Raw genomic sequence first — 18,867 nt, 5'->3', positions numbered from 1 at the left:
TACTATTATTATTCCTCATCTTTAAAGCTCTGAATGATATTTTACTGACCTTTTCCTTTTGCTTTTTAGGAGTATGGAAGTACTGTAAAGAAAGTGATCGTATTCTTGTTCAATCTGTCTGTATACAGATCAGAGGACAGATTCTACAGAAACTGGGTAGGTTTGTTAGATAAATCCAAGAATCTCACTTTCTTTGATGTTATGAGCTATAACTTTGGAACAGATTGCATAATAACTGTTTCATATGGACGAACTTGGTGGAAAACCCTATAAAAATAAATACTTAAGGAGATAAGAAGTTGCACATAATAACACTAATAACAAAACAGCAATTATCTCTTGAGAGCCAATTAGTATAGTGATTAAAGACATTGGATTAGTAGCTGGGAGACTGGATTTCTTATCTTGCCTTAGGCACCAAAGTTAACTGGATGAGTTTGGGTCAGTCATTCCCTATCAAGTGTAATGATGATGATGATGATGATGATGATGATGATGATGATGATGATGATGATGATAAAGTTGGAAGGGACCTCGGAGGTCATCTAGTCCAACCTCCTGCTCAGGCAGGAAACCCTATACCATTTCGGACAAATGGCTGTCCAGTTTCTTCTTAAAAACGTCCAGTGTTGGCGCATTCACCGCTTCTGGAGGCAGGTTGTTCCACTGGTTAATTGTTCTAACTGTCAGGAAGTTTCTCCTTAGTTCTAGGNGTCCTTCTCTTCATTAAACTAGACATACCCAATTCCAGCAACCGTTCCTTATATGTTTTAGCCTCCAGTCCCCTAATCATCTTTGTTGCTCTTCTCTGTACTCTTTCTAGAGTCTCAACATCTTTTTTACATCGTGGTGACCAAAACTGGATGCAGTATTCCAAGTGTGGCCTTACCAAGGCATTGTAAAGTGGTATTAGGAAGTAGGCAGTTGCAAACCATCTATAGCTGCCAATAAAACTTCATGGATTCCATGTCATTGCCAGGCCTCAGGACCGATTTGAAGGCACTAATATGGATATTCATTCACAAACAAAAGGATCTTCTAGTATGAGAAAAGATTTTTCATGCTGAAAAATATTTCTTAACAAAAATATGAAGATTTGATATAATTTCTAATACACAGTCTGTTTTGCATTATGTTGAAATGTAATTACTGTCTTTTAATATGGAGAAAAAAATAGATGTAGATATTCATATAAAATACGTTTTCTTGACAATGGTAACAAATAAATTATGAATACTCATTAAGAGTATTAGTTCCTATCATGAAATGCTCAATCCCTGTCATTATCAGAATTTGTAAACTCCAATATTCATCACTAGTAAAACTCTTTTTGAAAAATAAAACAAACTTTTTAAAAATGAACATTTGTTTATGGGTGTTGTATTTCAGGGATGTGGTATGAAGCAGCAGAGCTGATTTGGGCCTCAATTTTGGGTTATTTTACGCTTCCCCAGCCAGATAAGAAGGTAATAAATGTACTTTTTTAAAACCTTGAATATTTTCTACCCAGTAATGGCCTATGTTGGAGCATTTTGTATGCTTATTAAAAGCTCATATTAAAAATGGACATGTTATACACTGATTGTATACATTCAAATGATTACAAAGAAACAGACAGCTTCATAAAAATATTTTGAAGAGGCAAGATTCCATGTTTTCTGAAGCCCTTGGTGCTTGAGCCATTGTCATCTAAGGAACAGTTTTGTTCTCTCTTTTCTGGTTTAAAAAGTAAAATAGCTGTTGAAGTTTTGAGACTCTGGTTTATACAGATGAATGCATCTAAGAAAGAAATAGAGTTCCTAGAAGAATGTGGACACTTTGTTCTTTCTCTCATGGATTCATGCGTCCAGGCAGGCATATCTGTCACCACAACATCACAGCAAAAGTATGACTCTGCAGTTTATACCTTAAAGTAATTTAGTTTAAGATGAAAGGGGGTGATTAATTGAAGGCAAATTTAATTTTAAACAGGATCAGTGTGGAAAATTAATTAGAGATAAATTAACTGAAGAGAAGTTACTGATTTGGAATAATTGAAGAATGGCAGGTGATATGGATGGGGAATTAATTGTGAAATTTAAATATATTTCCTTATTTCTATATTTGCATCTGCGATGTGAGTTAGTTTATTAGTATTCTTCAGCTCTCTATTAATCTGGAAAAAATATTGATATGTCTAATTAATCTTGAGTTGCTTCAGCAGGCATAAAACCTTTAAGTACCTGATATCACTGTTCTCTATTATTTACCAGTGTCTACAAGTTCATCTTGTTCAACTACCTCATATTGTCCAGATTTATTGTAACCTTCATGATCAGATCTGGTCACAAATGGAAGAATATAGATTGTTGCAAATTGGTTGCAATGAAAAAGCAAATTTTCTTTAAAAAAAGCAAATATTCTTTTAATATTTCCTGATTAGTGAAAAACTGATTTTCCTTGTCCCACTAGGAATTAGGTAGATAAAGAGCCTTAGATGGTATTTTTACTTTCTTTTGACATGTTTGAAGTAGCCTAAAATAGAAACAAACAAATATATATATATAGTTGTTCATATGTGTTCTTTTTTAGGGAATAGCTACCTCACTGGGTATTTTGGCAGACATCTTTATATCCATGAGTGAAGATGATTACATCAGATTTAAAAACAATTCTCAGCTTGGCCTGGTAACTATTTTCACAGCAGAGATGAACCTGATTTAACTAATTTTCATATATACATATTTTTTGGAGCAAGCATTGTGCAGAGTACAGAAAAGGAGTAAAGAATATAAACCAAAGGAATTAAACAAGAAAAAAGAAAAATAAACTTAGCTAAAACTTATTTGTACCAACATCATTCATCATATTGCTTTATAGCTGTCTTTCCTTGCTAACCATTCTTGTTTCTACCACATCCATACAGTTCACATATTTGGCCTTTTATTCTTTTTCACCTTTCTTTTCAAGACTTTCATTAGCTCCATCCAACCTTCCTCTCAAACCATTCACCTTTGTTTCATATATTTGTTTTGTATTTGAAGCTCATCATTTTCATTGTATGACACATCTTTTTTTACATCATTGATGTTTTTATTCAAACCACATTTGTGCATCATCTATCCATTCATGACCATTTGTTATATTACTTGTTTCACCATACACACTTTTTAAGTTCCCCATTTCTCCCTCTGTCCAACTTCCTTTTATGTTTATCTGCATGCACCCAACTCTCCCTTCTTTATAACAAAGTAGTCAGGCCGTTACTATAGCTATTTTTCACTTATTTCAACCAACATTCTTTCCTTACAACCAGCCGCATTGTATCCACTCCCTTTCTACACACATTTTCATCACTCAAAATCCATTCATTTTTTCATTTATAGTAGATGTTATATAAAAAGACAAATACTTGCTCCAGTTATTGCCAGTTACATATACGCCATTTTCTAATTCATTCCATTATATACTCCATTTTCTAATTCAAATGCAAGTACCATTAATTAATTTTGAAATCCATATTTCTGATTGCATCAGGCACACTTATATTACATTCACTACAAATTATTCAGGCTGTCAGGAACCTAGATGGCATGTTTTATTTACTAAAATACACATATATTAAATTCTCATCCCATCTAATATAATACCAGCATTCCTTATTTATTTGACTAGAAATACATTATGCAAATAAGATGATGTTATATGCCCATGTATTACTCCAGTTCAATATTGAATCATTCTGTAAGAATTCCATTATTCCACATGTTTTATTGCTATCATATATTGTTTTTGGCACATTTAGCAATTTTTAGCTTTTTATTCATACAAAATAGTTTGTAATTCAAGCCTATTCTTTTTATCATACACTGTCTCTGAATCAAGAGATGCAACTAAGTCTATGTCATATATAGTATGCATTTAAAACTATGAGAAGAGTATCTTCCAATGTACATTTTCTTATTATTATTTTATTAGAACCTTCTTAAAGAATTTGATCATCGTTTACTTTCAGCTGCCGAAGCTTGCAAGCTGGCTGCAGCCTTGAGTCAGTTCACACCATTGTTTGTGCTCACTGCAGTTGTAAGTACCGTGATCAGTGTTACTGTTTTCTTCAACTCTGAAAATTCTTTACAGCGGTCTTTGTCAACTACTGATATAATATGCTCCTGCCTAGCTAATATTTGGGATTCAAATTATAATCTAAATTTCTAGTGTAGTGCAGATGAAATATAAAGCAAAAAATTAAACTGCACTCCATACATTAGGGATTGAGGTTTTTTACTCTAAACAGTTATGAGTTATTCTAAACAATTATTTGCTATTGCCTGAATTAATATTGCAGTTCAGAAAGATAGATAAAAGCATGTTCCATTTATTTCACTGACATTTACCATAGAATAAGTATAGTTATAAATGCAGTTTCTATTAGAATTCATATTTAGTTACCAGTAAGTTGAAATTAACAAGACATTATTAATCTTGCTTTACTTAATGCTAGAGTAGAAAATGTGGTTTATTTTGCATTTCAAGGCTATAATTCCCATATGTAATTTATTCATTACATGTTTATACCACCCATCATACCTAAATGACTCTGAGCAGCTTACAAAATTCGTTGTTAATTTGGATGTTTTGTATCTTTCATTTGTATGTTTTTTTTCTGTTTCTGTTGTAACTATATCAATTCTTATTTGAGTCTGATTATGTTCTTTTCATATTTTTGAAGGTGTTTTTACTGCATTCCACTAAGCTCCCCCATTTTCTACAAAGATCAATAGTGATTTAAAATGTTATGCTAAATAAATTTATGTTAAATAAATAAAACAAATATATTTCACTAAATGTAGAAAAAATAATCAACTGAAAATTAATGAAAACAATTCAGATTACATGTTGAAATAGATTTTAAGGGATTTGAAACATATATATTAACACATGAATTTGACAAAATCCTATTCATTCCCACTGTAATTATTTTTCAGAATATCCGGGGAATATGTTTGCTAACTTACAGCTGTTCAAGTGCATGTCCTCCAGAAAAGAGAGCATTTTATTTATCACAAGCAAAGGAGTCCTTTGAAATTGGTTTATTGAGCAAGAAGGACAAAGAACCAGTCACCAGCAAACAGGAGCTCCACAGTTTTATCAAAGCAGCTTTTTCCCTCACCAAAGTACATCAGGGACTGTATGGGGAAAGCAAGAGCCTTAATCAGGTGAATCAGCTGTGCCAGGAAGCTTTGGAGAAGCTTTATGTTTACAGTTATTCACTTCAAAATGAAGAGCAGGAAAAAGAACTGCTTGCTAATGACATTATGTCCCTGGTCATGTCAGTTAAAGAACAATTGCAAGTGCAAAATTTCCCTAATTCAGATGCCAAATCCTACATTCCAGATAGCTACAAAACAGATGTCAAAAAACAGGTTCTGAATTGTGATTTGAACTTTGAGGAGGTTCTCAGAATGTATTTTCAGCATCATGAATCAGTCTGTGATGTTTTTGAAAGTACTTGCAGAAACCATAAAATTAGACCAGGGAAAGGGAAGGCAAGAACCTGTATAACAACGCTGAAGACCGAAACCAGAAATATGGATACCATAGGTGCTACTGAAGCAAATTCTCATTATGAAAATCACAGTGTAGCAATCCCAATTTCACAGAAAGCAAGGAAAAGACATGATGGTCTTAAAGACCAAATGGGAAAGAAAATGTCTCACATTGTTACAAGGCAGGTTTCTCTTGATGAAGAGACGGAAAGTGAAACTTCTGATGATCAAAGCAAAGCTGGTGAGATTTCAGTTGATTCTCAAAGTGGGAATAAAGTCTTTAGTGAACTGGGAACTTGGAGCAAATTGTCCAGATCAAGCTCCAGTACTAGTTGGGAAGAAATTGTCAATAATAAAATTGATCTACCCCAAGGTAAGGTGCAGAAAACAAAGAACACTACAGAGTTGATTGAAGATATTAAAAATAAAATTCAAGAGAGTGATCTTTGTTTATTAACTAACAAATTACACAAAATCACACTTCAACACTCTCAAAATGACACGGGTTTTTTAAAGCATCCCTTTCCAAAAAGTATACCTTTCACTAATGCACCAAAAGAATTGGACCCAGACTTAAGAAAGAAGCATATGGAGGCAGGAGTGGATGCTTCAAAGCAGTCACTCAGAGGAGCTAGTAGCAGCAACTCCAAACAAGATAAAGCAATTACATCTGAAAAAGATCCTTTTGGAATAATTTCTTCAGGGAAGATTTCCAGAACCAAGGACAGCAGCAATGCTACTATTTCTAGTATTAGAAAAGGAAGCATTGAAGACAATGCAAACCGTACACAAGAATTAGGCCCAATGAATAGAAATCATTGGCAAATGGTTGACTTAGAAGGAGAAACTGAAGATGGAACAGAAGATTCACTAATGAACCCAGATCTACCCAGTGAAAAGTCAGTACCTGCTTCTATAAGAAACAATGTACTAAAACCTGAATGTGACCATTTTGTACAAAATTGGATTAACCAATCTGCCAATATGATGTTAACTGGATGCTCCTCTAAAATATCTGAAGTTAAAACACAAGCAGAAGATGACTGGGAACTGGTTTCTGATGATAGAAGAGAGTTAACAGACCTTCTAAGTCAACCATTTGCCAGTGAAGGTATAATAAAAGATCCACAAAATTACACGACTGAGGCCCCAGGTTGTTCATCAGGATTGGTCAACAAGCCAGTTGCAAATCATTCCAGTGATTGTACTACAACTGAAGAAGATGAAGGTGAAAATAGAATAGGCATTTTGAACAGCTCCCCCAGCTCAAGCTCTCTGAAATCATGGTACAAAGGACCAAGTTTTTCCAGTAGTTTTTCTGAACTGGGAAGTCCCTCCTTAATGAATTCTAGTGGAAGCTCTTTTTCCTTTATTAGCATGGTCAAAGAACAAATGCAACAAGCTCGTATTCTGAGCAACGATGATTACAACAAGCTACTTTCAGGTGTTGAACAAGCTTGGCTAGTTGACAGAATGAAGAATACAGGATTCTTTAAACCAAACCTCCTGCATAAAACACACTGTAAGTGTAAACCATTTTCTAAACCATTATCTTTGTTCCAGGAATTTTGATCCCAGTAAAACTATACTATTTGCAGAGATAGAAGTTGATTGCATCTTGGCACTTTCATACTGATTTATAAATTTGGACCATTTGGCTCATGGTAGGGTTACCTGTTCATCCACCCTGTTGGGGATCAGGAGCTCAGTGGGTCCTACTGCTATGGCCAGCAGATAGCACTATGCTTATTTTCTTACATATTTACCACCAAACATTGAGGAATAAATATCAGTTAATATTGTCTAGCCTTATTCTGAATTTGTATTTTTTTTTCCTTGCCCAATTTCTATTTTAATGTATGAACATCAAAATCCAGGCTCTATCTTGTATGGTACAGTTGTACATTGTACAGATAGTTTTACATATTATGTAAAACCAATCACATAATCATTTTTGGGGTAATGATGCAATTAATGCTATCCCTTCCATGCTACCATGACATCAGATAGAATGCCAGTAGTTCCAAGGGCCTCTCCCTTCTTTTTGCTGGGTCCCCTTCTTTAAAGTTAAGATGTAGTTGATCACACATACAGAAGTTCTATGACTGCTGATGTCAGACAAGTATGGAAACTTGTAGTTCGTTGCTGGAAAGAGGGTAGTACAGTGAAGGACATGATACTCACCCTATGGCTATGTTGAGGCTAATTAAACACACCAGCTTCATACCCTGCCAATGTGAACTTTAACAAAATGTTGATATAAAATTTAATAAAATGTATTTTTCATTCAAAAATAAAAGAAAAGAAATGAGGGTGCAGAAGTTAAGAAAAGATCAAGACTTCTGAATTCAGATCTCGCTATTATCCTTGATACAATTGTTTTTTTTGGTGGATTTTGTATCATATTTATACTCTTAAAAATGTAAGATGTAAAGAAACTTTAATGAGTTTTAATGAGATTTAATAAGAAGCAGAATCTAAATACTGATATCCAGATATTTCAAATAAAGTCCTATATCTGCTGCAGAGGACTTTATTTTGATGTTAGTGTTTTTGTAGTTATCATATACAATACAATATATTTCCTTTGGGGGCATAACCATGGGGTTTTTTAAATCTGTAGTCATTGGCAAGATATTATTGAGAAATGTCTTCTCAGTCCAAAGCAATTCATCTTGTTTTGCTTTTCTCTGCAAATATGAGACTGATAGCACTATGCTGCAGTTTTACAGAAAGCACATGTGACAAACTGTAGCTCTGCCAGTTCATCCATTTTTGTCTCTAGATGCTCTTCTTTTGAAATACTCTAAGATATCTGGGCTGTGGACAGCTCAGGAGACAGCTGCATATATTGGAGACAACTTGAGTGTGGCAAAGAAAGGCAAGCAGAGGAATGCTTTTTGGATACACTTTCTGCACCAAGAAGAAACCCTGGGAAGGTATGACTCAAGTTAACATATGATCTGGAAAAGTTCACACAAGCTCCAGATTATGTTGAATTTTGATTAAATATAGGGCTCCTGGTAGCAGAATCTTTCTTTGGCCTTTGTAAAGTGTTCCACCATTGCTGAGGCCACATGTTGTTTTAGCAGCCTAGGATAAGTGGCAAATACAACGCAAACTCAAGAAGTCTTCCACTACTTGATTCCCACATCTGCTTCCTGAGATAACCTTTCCCAATCTGAGTGCCCTCTAGATTATGGACTTCGTTTTCAATTCCCAGAATTCCCCAGCAATAGAGGTATTGCTGACTTGAAGTACTCACATGTACTGAGCACCCATATTATCAAAGGATGACTGTAGTGTAGAGGTTTCAATTGCCAGACCAGGTTACTTCTGAAGTTGAAACAGGAGAGGGCAACATTAAGATAGCAGATATCCTGGGTCAACCTGAATCCTGAGGGTGGGGAACTTTCAGTGATCCATGTTATCATGAATCTCTTCCTCTACAGGAAAACCAGAATTTTTCCTGGAGAAGTCTTCCTTCAATATTATCAATGTTTTTCAAGCCCTCTTCCCACTGCTAGAGTATTTTAATAGCCCATCAATTGCATATGGTTATATCCTTTCCTATTTCCTTAGACACTTTCCAAACATGAGGAAAAGTTAAGTCAGCCATACAGTATTTTTCCTTCCTTTGGGGGAAAAAAAAAATAAAAGTTGGAGGGGAAAATAAAGGAAAACAGAAGGAGGTTCAGACCCATGGCTCCCTTTTCTACTATGAACCCAGACTGACTTATAAGATGGTGATTCGTCAGCTATGGAAAATTCATATGGTCATTCTGCCTAGATCATATTTAATGTGTTTATATTAAATATATATATATTCATGTCATATCTGAGCTGCTATTGGAGAAGAGCAATGAACACATTTCCTAGATAAACATGAGATATTACTGTGGCATGTGTTATATTAGTCCCAATAAATGGAAAATATTATTTGTGCCGTGTGTACATTATCCCTAGATATGTTGGCAAAGAATACAAAGAAGAAAAAGAGATTACGTATCATTTCAATGACGTGGAGCGGCAAATGACAGCTCAGTACTATGTGACAGAATTCAACAAAAGACTGTATGAGCAAAACATCCCTACACAAATCTTTTACATTCCATCGGTGGTACTCTTGGTAAGGAGAAAACAAAAGCCTATCGGGAATTTAGCAGCAGACAAGGGAGAAATAACCTTATGAACATAGTGGACAGTATCTATATGGAAATACTATTCATATGCAGCCCTCTTATTTCTTTGTCAGATACTAGAAGGCAAGTCTATCCAAGGATGTGTGACCGTGGAACCCTACATTCTAGGAGAATTTGTGAAGTTATCCAACAACACCAATGTAGTAAAAATGGAGTACAAAGCCACAGAATATGGTCTTGCATATGGTCATTTCTGCTACGAATTTTCCCAAGGCACAGATGTGGTGGTCGATTTACAAGGTTTGTAAACATTCAGTCATTATGTGGTAAAAATCTAACATTTTATTAGACCAATGGGTTATTAAACGCTGATGTTTGTTTTGAACAGGCATACCTTCTTCATTGTGTGACTATTTAGAGTTTTAATTTCAATGGCCATAGAATGCTAAATAATTACATGGGAAGAGGATGAGAGGAAGAAGAAAAATTTTGGCAGGCAGAAGGGAGAATGAAATGGAATTAGTGTATATCAACAGCAGCAAAACAGTTCAAGTTTTAACTGATTGATTAGAAGGTGCAAGTGATTAAGGTCCACTTCACATAAGCTATAAGTAATTTCTCATAAATAGATTCCATAAATAATTTAGATCCCATTTGTCCTCATTTGTGAAATAACTCTGAAGACATTTTTCTACTAAAGTTGTTATGGTGTCATGGCTGCTCAAGCAAAGGGACACCGAATATTTATTTGGTATGTTCAAATCACTGTTGATTTCTGACACTTATACCTCCAGTTTTCTTGGCAAAATGTTTGAAGTGCTTGCTCTTGCCTTCTTCTTATTCTGAGAAAGAGTGACTGACCCAAAGTCACCTTTGCCTTTGTAAAAAAAAGAAGAAGAAGAATTAAAACTCGTAAAATCCCAGTTTCTAGCCTTGTGGTCCTCTGTCCTTTGATCCAGTTGCAGAAACAGTATTTACTGCTAAAATATTTTAGGAACATAGAATCAAAAGAGCATATAATTCTACTTCCGCTTTACTTTGTAATTTGATTTTTAATTGTTACATTGCCAATAAATACGTCCTTAATACTAAGAGACTAAATAGATCTAGATTCCAGTCCATCTTTAGCCATGGAAAGTTGCTTGGTGATTAGGCCAGTTACTCTTTTTTGGTCCATCCCACTACACAAGGTGGTTGCCACAGAAAATTGGATAAGGAAGTGCTATGTATACTATCAAAATGGAATATAAATCTAATTAAAAATATTACAACTTTTAATCAATGGAAACATTTTCAAAGTTGCACAATCACTAGTCAACATGTGTGAGTTGAGTGGCCATATAAATTTGTTTAATAAATAAATAAATACTTTTTCTCCATTTCCACTATTACGTTTGCTTAGGATAGGATGGGCTAGGATAGGATGGGCTTTTAGTATGGGCTTGGAAGCTAAGCCAAATCAGGGCTGGGTTAGTACATGAATGGGAAGCTATCAAGGTATACTTGGCTACTAAGGCTACACTAAAAGGTTTTTTAAAATCCTGGAAATAGATAATGGCAAACGAATCCCATCATCATGCTGCAAAAAACAACAACCCCTGTTTGAATGTAAGTTCAACTCAAGGAAGACTTAAAAAATTATTGGTGGAAAAAGCCGAAAGTCCCGAAACCTGCAAAATATGCAGATCCCCATTCCAAGATATGCATAGGCACCTATGAACAAAATTTCGGATTGACCCTTTTGTTGAATCTTAGTTCATGCTTCCTTTAGTCAATTTGTCCAAATATATAAGAGAAACATAATTTTTCTGACCTTGTTGATTTGATTTTAGAAAATTGCATGCTAGTTTATATAACGCTTACATTAAGAAAATGGCATTTTGTTTTTTCTTTTGGACAGGCTGGGTGACTGATAATGGAAAAGGCCTCATTTATCTTACTGATCCCCAGATCCATTCTGTCTCTAAGAAAGAAACATCAGGCCTCACAAACTTTGGAAAGAAAGGAATCTACTATTTCTTCAATAATCAGCATACAGAATGCAATGAAATCTGTTCTCGTCTTTCATTGACAAGACCTTCTATAGAGAAACCAAAGTGATATTAGATAATGCAGGCTTTCCCTCCAGTTCTTCAACCCGCCATTTCTTATCATCTCTTATTTCAAAAAACCTTGGTTCTCACACTAGTTACAGTATTGTTATGTCTAACTAAACTCCCATGCACATTCCTCCTTCCCCCCCCCCAGTATCATCTAATTCTAACTCTAATTCTAAGAGTAAAACATAAGAAGGAAAATGGCTGCATCTCCATATGTTGTTAAAGCAAGAACATCCGATGTTAGCAGCGTTGACACATTCTTCACAACCATTGGGTCTTAACTTTCTATGCTAGTTTCCAAATCTTAATTTTAAAGTTCAGAGCTCCTTTCCCAGAGCTATTCCTGAATCAAGTGGTCTCTCATTCTATTACATTGACCAATAATATTGTCACAGATCCTGGAACAGAGGGTGTTGCTCAAAGTTATCTAACATATTCAGGCTGCTTCTGATTTGACACACATCCTCTTTGAATGTTTTGTGATATGTATGCTGTTCTTGCACTGGGTAAAAGCAGCTGTTGCCTTTTCTTTTTCTTTCTTTCTTTCTTTCTTTCTTTCTTTCTTTCTTTCTTTCTCTTTCTTTCTTTCTTTCTTTCTGTTTATAAAGCAATCTTTTGTGTTTTTTGATCAAAGCTTATAATTCATGGATGTGACCTTCCTGGACTTTTGTCAGCTGGAGAACTTAAAAAAGAAGCAATAGAGGAATTACATTGTTTCATTTCCTAAATATTCATATGGGAATATTTTTACTGCCAGATAAAAGTACTATACGTTTTCCTGCACCAAATCCATTGTTGTAAATGAAGCTGTTACATGATTCCCCTTCATTTTTTAAGGTTGGTGGAGAAGAATTTCTAAATCTGCTGTGGTTCTCAACCCTTTTTCTCCTTTAAAAGTAGTGATTACCTCTGCAGCTTTCCCAATGTTAAACAATGGTGGGATCTCAGCTATAGAGCAGACATCTGTTTTGTACCACCCTCTGATATGGATTTCTTTCAGTGTGCCATTTCACATGACCTTGAAATTCCTAATAAAATGTTAGTTGATAATTTTCAGACAACAAATTTGGATCAGCGATTGGCTGGTTGTTTCATCACAAACCCATTTATTTTTTAAAAAAATATTTAGAATCTCATGTTAGATGGGTGATACCTGATTTGATATGGATGTACATTAAAATAGTGATGCTCACAAGGCAGAATTTGGGGGCAGAGGTCTAAGGCCCAATTAAACAGGAAAATTTCCACATACTCCAATACAGTAGTAGGTTACCATAGGACTAAACAAAAAATAAGACAAGATGTAGACTTAAAATGGAACTGATGATAGAGAGTGGAAGAATATTGATATTTTTAGTAAGTGGATGGAAAAGAAAGGCACTGGTTCCTATGGTGGTGCTCTGCAGCAGAACATCTTCTGCAATAGAGATAGCATCTGCAATTTGGGGTAAGAAGTTTCAGAAAAAAAGATAACTGTGGCTTCATTGACTAGACATATCCACAGACAAGAACAAGCTAAGTTTGTTGTTGATCTATTGTCCTCTCTGTTGCACAGAAGTATATTTACTGGAGTTTCTGGCTCTTGGGTGCTGGGGAACTTCAACTTACCATCCTGATTATGATAGCAGCCCAGGAATTCACAACCAAATGATGTCCCAGTTATATTGGACCTAACACATATAGTCGGAAACATTAAATGCAGTGTTTATGTTAGAGTAATCAAGATATTTACATCAATCTGTTGTCATGGTCAGATTATTCTTTGGACCCCTTTTGATTAATTTGTTCAAAGAGAGGATCAGAGTTAACAGACTACAGTATTTGTAAATATTTACAGAGTGAAGAGAGTATTTGCAATTTGTTTTTCATAAAGAAGTCTGAGATATCTCCCAGTGCTCAGGCTTGATAAGATGAGATGTCCTGTTCTAAAATGAAACAAATCAATCTGTGTTGTTGCAAATGAACTCCTTATAGAGCACAATTCAATAACTATCTCACTCATCTTTCTTTGAATCTGAGTTCTGGTACTTGTCAAATTTCAGATATATTTGCTTAATTCTAGGCTTTGTGCATTATGCATTATAACTCAGTATTATGCACCAAACCTGTCATTCCCTTACATAGTGTTTTATATGCAGATTATACCCATCTATTTGTTATAAATGATGTATTTTGTGGTAGAGATAATATATAATTCTCTTGCTATTTAAAATAGAAAACAGGAATATTTTCTGAACACAGCAGCTTTTAACAAAGTTCCTTGAGCTATTTTTTATGAAAGTATGGTCAGTTAATTAAGTGATGCTGCCTTTTTAAAAGATGTATGAATATCTGTGTTATTTTGAGATAGATGAGGAATATTTCATAAAATAATGCATGATATTCACACAAAGTTTAGCTTAAGGAAGAGGAAATGGCTTTCTTTGTCAAAGAAGAGAGAGTTCAGATTTTGTACAGCAGTTTCTTTATCCTCTTTTTGTCACCAATATGATGTTTGTGCTGCATTGTTTGAGAACATAAATGTTCTGCTATAGTCCAGAGCTGTAGAAGAAATTAGGTAGCAAGAGTAAAAAGCTGGAGGAGAAAATTAAATCTCTTTTAAATCTCTGTGCAAAATCTTCAGTGTTGGGACTTTTGCAGCTGCACAAGAAGAAAATGCATTCAAAAATATAATGCAAGTGTGAATAATCCTTTTCTGGAGTCTTGCTCAAAGACTGCACAGGCTTTGTAAGGTGAACTGGAACTGGGTCATCAGTCCTGCTTTGCTTCGCATTGCACACTATCACTCGAGGGCATTCAGCATCTTGACTGTGTTAAAAAGAGAGCAAACAATCCATCAGTGATCCCAGGGCTACTTTTCTCAAAGAAAAGGAAAATCAGCATGTGACAGTACATTTGCTTGCAGAGTTTTGCAGATTAGAACGATACATGACAGCTCACGTGTTCCTGGGAAGATTATCCCAGTTCTTGTTTACAGCTAAGAAAGACAGACACCTATCTACTCTCAAAATTTAACCAAGGCATCAGGGGTCTGTCTACAGAAAGAAGATACTCATACTCTTTTCAAGCCATTCTGCTAAGCTAAAATATAGTGGTTTCTTTCATTTTATATGCTTGCATGTTTATATGTTTGCTTAACAATTTCAAATAAATCCATGTTTTTGCAGCAGACATAGTTTAGTAGATATCATTATTTTACAGCAGTGTATCCCAAAAGAGTTTTATAAAGTACAATATTAAGGGTTTACAATAATTGTGAAAAAATGTTCATGCATCTATGGAACTTGGCCCAATTGGCGTTCCTAAGTATCACTATACCGGTCTATATGTAGTCAACAGGATAATACATGGGATAGACTACACATCGCTATAAGCCATGTTTTTTAATATGTTTTATTGTTAACAATTAACTTAGTTTGCATATCCCACCAAGCCAAAATCAAAGTATGTCATTCCTTACTGTGCCTTAGGTCTAACTGCAGTGCATGAACCTAGTAATTGTTTTCTTTGCATTTTAAAAATGAGGTACTGCTCTGAAAAAGTATTGGAATGAGCTGTAAGCATCAATATTAGATAGTCCTTCTTAATTAGTTGTACCCCATTTTTTTATATTCTTCAGGCTCATATTCTTTATTGTGTTGTTATGGCTGCACAGTCCTTATAATTGACTCTTAAAAATACTATTTAATTAACTCTGTAGCTATTAAGCTATGATAGTTTTAGAAAGCAAAAGATTTATATAATTTGAAGAGAAATCAGAGTGTTTATGTATATACATATACATATACATATGTTCTCAGGCTCAACCCAGAAAAACTACTTAGCCTATACTACACCTACACCACTTATACAGTAGCCAAATTAATTGCTGAAGTAATAAAAATAAGGAAAAACTCACAAATATAACTTGACAATCATTTTTATTTTCTCTTAACTGGTTTTATCTGGTTATGTTTATTGCTGAACCTTTGCTGTAAAAAAAGAATTTGAATAATTTTATTTGGCTTAAAAGTCAGTTTCTTCAAAAAAAAATACACTACTGATTTCAGTTACAACTTAGTCCAAATGTAGTTCTGGATAACAGAAGGATTCAGACAAATTGATAAAGAAATATAAGAAGGATGATAAACAGGAAATTAAGTCTTTAAAAGAAAACAGTAAGGAAATTGGGAAAGTGCTGCATAAAAAAGTGAATTACAGAATAACAGAGTTGGACAGGACTTTGGAAATCTTTTTGCTCAAGCAGGAAACCCTATGTCATACCCTACTACAGACAAATGGTTGTAAGAAGACTGCAGGGGATGATAGCACTGTCCAACACTCACCCAGAGTCCTACAATTTTCCCAGGACTCAGAACACACATCTTTTGTTACAGCAAAGATGGGCAACCATTTGCACTCACTTGGCCTCTGTGTTTGGGGGACATACAGTGGGTGTCATGTCGTCAGAGTGGGTGGAACTGAAATTTTCTCCGTTATATATTTGTTTCCTGCATGTAGAGGATACAAAACTGGTGGTGACACAGTGTTAGAATGCAGTATTGCAGGCTATTTCTGTCCACAAACAAGAATTCGATCCTGACCCACTCAAGATTGACTCAACCTTCCATCCTTCGGAGGTTGGTAAACTGAGGACCCAGATTGTTAGGGGAAATATTTGACATTTGTAAACTGCTCAGAGAGTGCTGTAAAGCCCTATGATGATAAGTCATAGTGCTAGTGCTACATTTTGACCAAACTCAATTCAGTCTCATCCATGTTAGATTTCAACAGACACAAAAGGCTTATTTGTTTATTCTTTCTTAAGAATATGAATTGGATGACTCATACCAATAGTTACAGTTTTTCATTTCTCTTTATGTGTGATCTCTAAGTCAGGAGTCCCCAATCCATAGGCCGTGAGCTGGTACTGGATCATAGCCCATTGGGAACCAGGCCATGCAAGCGGTTGTGAGCATGCAAAACTCCACTTGTGCAAATGGAGCTTTACATGTGAGTGCCTGCCACTTGCACAAATGGAATTGTGCACGCATGCATACACCTGCCACTTGCACAGAACCATTACCTGTCCCCCCCCCCGCTGCCACCACTGGCAGCCTGTTCACAGATCCAGAAAGGTTGGAGGCCATTGCTCTAAGTTGTAGAATGTAGATTCACCATAATCAGACCCTCTGATCAGCCACTCAAAAATAATTGGTTTCTTATTGAGCAAAATGGCAAACATTCCTAATAGATTATGCTTAATAGTCAGTTAGATCTTTCTTTGCTAGAATATCATTCAGTGGGTAATTTCTAGTTAGCTGAAAACTATGATTTTTGTAACTTGACATAATGTAGGAATCAGTCACAGTTGCTTACTCAACAAACCCTGGCTTAATATGATGTGGGAATATGGGGCAGTCATACTGAATTAACTGACTATGCTTACACTTGCATGTGTGGTTAATTTGGACTGACTTTAGCTCAGAATATTAATCCAGCTAGTTTATAAACTAGGACATTAACTTTTATGAGTTATTCAAGCCACGTATTGAATAAACATACTAATTGAAATTAAGGCTTGATGTGATATATAAAGCTCACTATATGAAAGGGGGGGGCGGTACAACAGGACTAACTATTAGTCTAGCTCCAGATATCTGGGCATCTGGCTAGTTGCCTTTANAGGAAGGAAGGAAGGAAGGAAGGAAGGAAGGAAGGAAGGAAGGAAGGAAGGAAGGAAGGAAGGAAGGAAGGAAGGAAGGAAGGAAGGAGCGAGCAATGTTTGAAAAAGCATTTTCCCTCATCAGAGCTTTTTTGACAAGTTATATCTTTGTATATCTTTTTATCTGCTGTGCTTTAGTTTCCTCTGGCTGCTGCCTAATAAATCTCTAGCTATCTTGATTCTGGAGATTGTGTCAAGTAACAGTTCAGATAACACTCATCACCATCACCTCCAAAGGTCTTTTTATTACTTCCTTACACATGTTTGGAAGGGTAACCCATGAAATAAGTCCTCATTTCAGCATCAGCTTTCATGTCTATACCATGGAGATAGTCTCAATTTAGGGTTATATTATTTACAGTGGTTACAATATGCACAAATTACCCTATAAATGCTCCTGCAATATTTCTGGATCATTAAAAAAATTGCAGCAATGCATCCAAATATGTTGAGTGGACAAGAGTGATTTCTTTTTAAATTTCTTTATTTTATTTATTATTAAATTTGTTTGCTGTCCATCTCGTATCCAACAACTTTTGGTGCTTACAAGATAAAAATTGGTAAAGGGTTGAAAAATAATTTAAATTCCTAAAGTCGCCTAGAGTAATATGGCAAATCTTGAAATCTTTCTCTTCAGCTACTCTTTCAGTCCAGTCTGTGAGATAATATCCAAACTGAATGACTGTTTTTTAAAAAACAAACAAACAAACCAGAAAGGGAAAATAAAAGCCACATCGGATTAATTGTCAGTGCAAAATGGAATTTCAGACATATTTTTATTCAGACAGTTCCTGCCAATCTGAGAGGCAGTTAAATCAGTTTTTGCTTGTGAAAGATATTGAGAAATTGGAGAATAAGAATAATGTTTGGATCTGCTTATGTGTTTTAAAGGGCAAAGCTTAAGAGCATTCTTTGGCTCTGAATTTCTTGATTGGGCAAAATACTATATGTTATTGTCCATATCTAAGAAAATACGATTAGGGGACACAGTTCTGTTCTGCCCTTCAACAGTGTGATTGTGTTGCTGAGCGCAGCTGTTCTGAGCTGCTTGCCACCAAATCAAAATCTCCCCAATAAGACTCTGATGACGCTTGCCTAGAAAACAGGCTTAGCTTCCATTTAACTGTCAGCCTTGCTCCTGGCTCCGTTTTATTCCTTCACGCTGAGTTTATCTGATTACTTCAGTCAAGTGAAACAGAAGGCCGGTTGACATTGTCAAGTGAAGCTTCAGTCAAATGTGTGGCAGACGATCATCAAGTATTTCATGAACAGGCAGAAATAAGCTTCTGAGGAACACCAAGATGGTCTGAATAGAGCTGGTGCCATACACATTTCTGTCATGCAAACAAATGCAGAGTAAGTGTTGATGTGCACTAGCCCCTGTTAAGCTGAATTGT

At 35.3% G+C, this 18,867-nt stretch overlaps 1 protein-coding gene across 1 annotated transcript in view; it reads left to right on the top strand.

Moving 5' to 3' along the window:
- Nucleotides 1-11,779, top strand: part of ALPK1 (alpha kinase 1) — a 32,493-nt gene extending 20,714 nt beyond the window's left edge. Inside the window, exons 5-13 of the mRNA XM_015815088.1 lie at nucleotides 70-156; nucleotides 1,390-1,466; nucleotides 2,572-2,667; nucleotides 3,958-4,062; nucleotides 4,965-7,047; nucleotides 8,311-8,464; nucleotides 9,492-9,654; nucleotides 9,781-9,967; nucleotides 11,568-11,779. Of these exons, the coding sequence (XP_015670574.1) occupies nucleotides 70-156; nucleotides 1,390-1,466; nucleotides 2,572-2,667; nucleotides 3,958-4,062; nucleotides 4,965-7,047; nucleotides 8,311-8,464; nucleotides 9,492-9,654; nucleotides 9,781-9,967; nucleotides 11,568-11,767 (3,152 nt within the window). The 3' untranslated portion in view covers nucleotides 11,768-11,779. The remainder of the gene's footprint in view (nucleotides 1-69; nucleotides 157-1,389; nucleotides 1,467-2,571; nucleotides 2,668-3,957; nucleotides 4,063-4,964; nucleotides 7,048-8,310; nucleotides 8,465-9,491; nucleotides 9,655-9,780; nucleotides 9,968-11,567) is intronic.
- The last annotated feature ends 7,088 nt before the right edge of the window (nucleotides 11,780-18,867 follow it).

The sequence above is a fragment of the Protobothrops mucrosquamatus genome, unplaced genomic scaffold (assembly GCF_001527695.2).
Source record: "Protobothrops mucrosquamatus isolate PMUCROS unplaced genomic scaffold, P.Mucros_1.0 scaffold314, whole genome shotgun sequence".
NCBI lineage: Eukaryota > Metazoa > Chordata > Lepidosauria > Squamata > Viperidae > Protobothrops > Protobothrops mucrosquamatus.
The sequence above is the reverse complement of the archived record's forward strand: the minus strand, read 5'-3'. Positions and strand labels throughout refer to the sequence as shown.